Here is a 5,075-nt window from a genome sequence, read left to right as displayed (position 1 = left end):
AAATAAAATACTAGATCTATTTTCCATTATTCATTTAGCAAAAATATATTGTAAATCTGGAAGGGCATTCTAGTAACCTTCATAAAGATGCAAATGACTGTCCGAACTTTCAAATTGTGGATGGACAGAACTATATTGTGTTTTTTAAATTATTTGGTTTTGCCTTTTGTAAAAAATTGCCATTTCCTGCACAAGGTTTAGATCAACAAACCTATACAGTTTTATTTAAGTGAATGCAAGCAAAATTTTTTCCATTGAAAAACAGTAACATTCATTCCAGAAGCACATGTTCAAGAAGCATCCAATTCTTTTCTGTTGTCTGGTGCTGCCTTGCTTTGAGACAAAGTAGACAGAAGAAAGTTTGCAAGTCCGAAGGACAGAAAACTCATCTTATTAGCTGCTTTAACACAGAGCTGCTAATCATCTCCCTGTGATGGTGAACAAAACAGCTCCAGCAACAATAGCAACAGGTAATTACATGCGAAAAAGGCTTAGCTGAAAGACATCATCATGCTGAGCTGTTGTTTGTGTTCTAATAAAAATAAAAGAGCATTGATTCCCACCAGATTCAGATTTTTCATTTGACTACTTGTCAAATGAGACCATTTTCTCCCCATCTTCATGCATTTAAGCAGACACCTCTCAAATGTTGTCAGGTAGGTATTAATATATACAGCTACAAAGAGACTAGCACCATTGGAGCGACTTTTCCACCACAGTTTTTAATATTTTTGTAGAAATACCTCACATTCAAAATTTAAGAGAGCTCAATACTCAGAGGTAATGACCGAATATTAAAATATTGTATTTCTGTTGAGGACACTAATCACTTATGAAAATAAGTATAGTATGTGTAGAGATCCAAATAAACCTGAATCAACTCAAAAACACACCCTTGAGAAAGATTTAAATTGGACACTTATATGCTCTCCAGAACTGAAACAGCACCAGACAGTGCTGCTCTAAAACGGTGTTTATGCACATTTTTGTTGAACTGCTTTCAAACAGCATTTTCATTTTAACAAGTAAAAGATGTGTTATGCAGTTCTATATTTAAACTAATATCAGTTTTGCTATTCATTCAGAATCTTCAGAATCTCAATTTACATTCACTCTTTTTGACCTATATTTACTTTTGCACACTCTGTTGGCCATTCGCATTGCATACACTGGCAATTTTAAAATACCAATTACAGACATTTTCACATTTGTTTTGTAGTGGGAAGAAAGTACTAAACAGGTAACATAAAATACACTAATTGTATTTTATCTTCAGGTCTTTGGAATGGCCAGTAATTAAATATATAATGAAGTAATTAAAAAAAATTAAGTCCTTGATAGGGTTTTCATTTTCATGAATGCAAGTAATCACATATACAACTTAATAAACAGCAATATATTGAGTACTATAGAAAATAGTTCATACATGCACTCTGCTTCAAATGAATCCTTATTTGAACTTTAATAAACTTATGATCTGGTTTCATACCCAAAATTTAAACTTCTTCGAGCATTTGATGTCGCACTAATTCTATCTGTGGATGGATTTGGAATCACATGGCGTCCGGGAGACATTTTCTTTACTTCCCAGGCTAATGAAGTAGGTCTGCAAATTCAGGAAAGAAAACTTTAAAAATAAAATTCGCAGTAACTACTCCTCTATCACCTTAAAGGAAAAACAGCACCAACAAATGCTGTAAAGTATTAATGAATACTGCTGAATTTAATCATATATCTTTGCAATGGTTTCTATACCAACTCCAAATGTATTAGCCAGACCCATATCAAAAATAATGCATACTTGCAAGACTACAATGCTTATTTTACATGACAGTGTGAGACCAAACCTCAAAACAACCAGTTAAAAGGGAAGAATCAGGGGTAGGACTGGAAATAGCCTCTAGTTCTAGTGACAATAATAATGCACATAAAAGGCCTCAACCATTTAAGGTACCCCAGGTTTTCGTATCCTGCGTAATAGAGCATTCAATACAGTTTAAATGCTGCTTTAGTTAATATAGGTATCACATATCTCCAGTATAGAAAAAACTTTAGAACCAACCAAATATATCACCTTCCACTCCTTCTATTATACTACTGACATACCAAACTTTGTCAGCAATAGCATTTACTGATAAATGTGTCCTTGCAAAGACAATTGAACAAGTTGATTTAAATTAACTGCCACTAACATGAAACGTTCTCATTCAAAGAGACATCGTTTGAAGTGGAAGCAGTCTCATTATGCACCTTATTGGAGCTGATGTTATTTTATTTTTTCTTAACTCTTGCTCCTGAAGCTACCTGATTACACAAGAATTTCAACTGGCAATCCAAACCAAAATCAAACTTGTAGAACCCACTGCTGATGGAGACAGATTAGGAAAAGCACTTACACAAATTATTTTTTAACTGGTTCCAGTACTACTGACAGGATTAACAACCTGTAATTAACTAATAAAAAACACTTTGTCACGTTTGGTCTACTTTTTGTCTACACCTAAGCAGATGAGTGATTGAACGCACTACCTAACAAAGGAAAATGGTAGAGCTAAAGTGTATTACTCCACACATACTACAGGTTTCCCATCTTCTACGGGCACAAATGATACCAGCATAACCTTACTTCTCACTTACCTCTCAAAGCTCAAACTTAGGCACCAAGGTACAAATTCAACACTAGGCACAAATTATAATGATGTAATCTGTTGTACCTTTCTGATACTATACTTCCAAAACCTTTACCATTTCCAGCAGAATTGTTCACTGGTAACTCCCTCTATGTCCTCACATCTATTCTGTGCAAATGGAATATTTCCTATTTGATGCTTCAGAGCAGGTACTAAAATTGGTTCTACTTGCTGTATCTCTGCTACAAAATGAAGTTCACTATGAGGCAGTATTTGGATGTAGATTAAAAAAATAATAATAATTTTAAAAATCTAATTACCTGCTTTGAGCATCAGTTTTTTCTAGCTTCTCCTGTAGCTGTATCCAGTCAATCAATGCTTTGAAGTCCCTTACGTAGTTATCAAGCATCATTAGGACTTCCTGGAAAGGAATCATTACATCAATCTTTGCATTTAAAAACAATCCCCCCTGCCCAAATAAAGGAACTGAAGAGAAAGCAGGAACTTCACTAGTCTGTAGCTATCTCATAAAAAATAAACCCAAGAAAAACCTTGAAAACAAAAATGCTCAGAAAGTTAAAAATTTTATGTGAACAAACATTAAAACATTTATCCTATCAAAAAAGTGCACATTTTCTAAAACCTCTGTGAGCACCAATGTCTAAGGACAAAATAGCAAAATTTGTCATGAAAATAATTCCTAAGGTACATAAGTATCACTGTTCCAGCATTTTTTTCTCAGAGTTGTTATCTTTTAAAATACACTGGGCGTACTTCACCAAATAAGCAAAACTATCTGTAAAACCTGAGAGACTTGTGGGAGACTAAAGATTAATCTGTTTGTGAAGTAAAAATACACAGTTACACAAAGGTAAATGTATCGGAGGGAATTCCTTCTGGAGAATTCTGGGATCCTTGCATTAGAAAAAAAAAAATAACAGTTCGTATGCCTCCAAAGCTCAGCAAACCGTATCCCGTTCCTACAGACTTTCAAGTGTGCAGAACTTTCAAATGCTGTCTGTACTTGTCCAGATTAGTGACAGGCATTCTATTGTCACATGAGATTAGCACTATTGTCCTAAAAAAGTAGTTTTTCATCAAAGAGAATCTCATGGTGATATTTTGAGAGACAAAAAAAGAGAAAGACCACAGCGTTACACATGTTTCATAAAATCATCATGTTTGACATAAACTTACTGAGAAATAAACAAGATAAGCTGCAAGATGCAAAGTTTACATTCTCTCCTCTGATTAGCATGGATTTAACAAACGAAAAAAAGTCACTAATTGCACATTCTTGTCTATGGAATTAGATGTCCAGACCTTACAGCTCCAATACCCAGATTATACTTCTTAACCATTAAAAAACAATTCATTTCTTACCATTTAAAAAATGACTTTCGAACTATATGGAGTTGCCAAAGAATTTACACATTTTATGTGAATTTATCACTGAAAGCTGTGGTCGTGAATGTATTTTAAGGCTGAAAGATGTACACATTACCATAAAGTAACACAACTAGGAAGGATCTTAAGAGCATTCTAGTCCATCTCATAATTCCCAGGCAGAATTAAACATACACTGTCAGAAATTATGTGGGTGGGCTGGAGTTTTATTCAAAATATTGCAAAATCTTGATTAAGTACTTGATCTTGTACATAATCTTGTAAATTACGTGTTGGTCTCTAAGAAATAAAACTAACTATTATAAAAAGACATAGAAAATTAACTTGACTTCACACAGGATCAGGAAGAAATTCATAGATAAAATGTCAGTGGCTGAACAGTAGGGAACTAAAAGACTTGTTTCTGGTAAAAACATCTCTAACTTTCAGAAATTATTGACTGTATCTACTGATTTCCAGTTTGGGCAAATGTTTAAGTTTAGTAGCTAGAGTAAGGTCAGATTGTATACAGAAACAATAAAAAAAAAGATAAATTGGGATCCTGCAGTCTTTATTAAGACAATGCTACCATTTTTTCACTGCAAAGCAGAGTAAATACCATATGATTCAACTCTCAGCTTTGTTGCCTGAGCAAGCTATAGTTATCTGCTGCCAGTGGTAGAGAAAGGAGCAATTCCTTACCCTGCAGGAAGCTAGGAAATCACATATGAACTCAAAAATCATTTACTAAATGTGACAAAAAACACACAGACCATCAAAGCCAACAGGCATAAGGTACCTTCTCGGCAGAGCTGACTATCACCTAACAGAGCACATCAATGCTCGACATCATGAGAATCAGAAGCTTTCATAACCACTCCTTCAAAGACAAGAAAAATGTATACTGCACTCTATGATGACAGCATGCTAAAAATAATAAAAATCCATAAATGAAGTTTGAATTCTATGAAAACTTCCATCAGCTTCACATGCAGAGTTTAAAATATAGACATAATTTTATGGTATAAAGAAAAACACTAATGACAAAGCATTGCCATT

At 34.1% G+C, this 5,075-nt stretch overlaps 1 protein-coding gene across 1 annotated transcript in view; it reads right to left on the bottom strand.

Moving 5' to 3' along the window:
* Positions 1–1,435: 1,435 nt before the first annotated feature.
* The window catches only part of LOC104523174 (S phase cyclin A-associated protein in the endoplasmic reticulum-like), a gene marked incomplete at its 5' end in the record, with an annotated part of 12,891 nt that continues 9,251 nt past the window's right edge, over positions 1,436–5,075 (bottom strand). The window contains 2 exons of the mRNA XM_010165664.1: positions 1,436–1,606; positions 2,951–3,051. Of these exons, the coding sequence (XP_010163966.1) occupies positions 1,471–1,606; positions 2,951–3,051 (237 nt within the window). The remainder of the gene's footprint in view (positions 1,607–2,950; positions 3,052–5,075) is intronic.

The sequence above is a fragment of the Antrostomus carolinensis genome, unplaced genomic scaffold (assembly GCF_000700745.2).
Source record: "Antrostomus carolinensis isolate BGI_N321 unplaced genomic scaffold, ASM70074v2 scaffold45503, whole genome shotgun sequence".
In the NCBI taxonomy this organism is placed as follows: Eukaryota; Metazoa; Chordata; class Aves; order Caprimulgiformes; family Caprimulgidae; genus Antrostomus; species Antrostomus carolinensis.
This window is presented reverse-complemented; position numbering and strand designations above follow the sequence as displayed.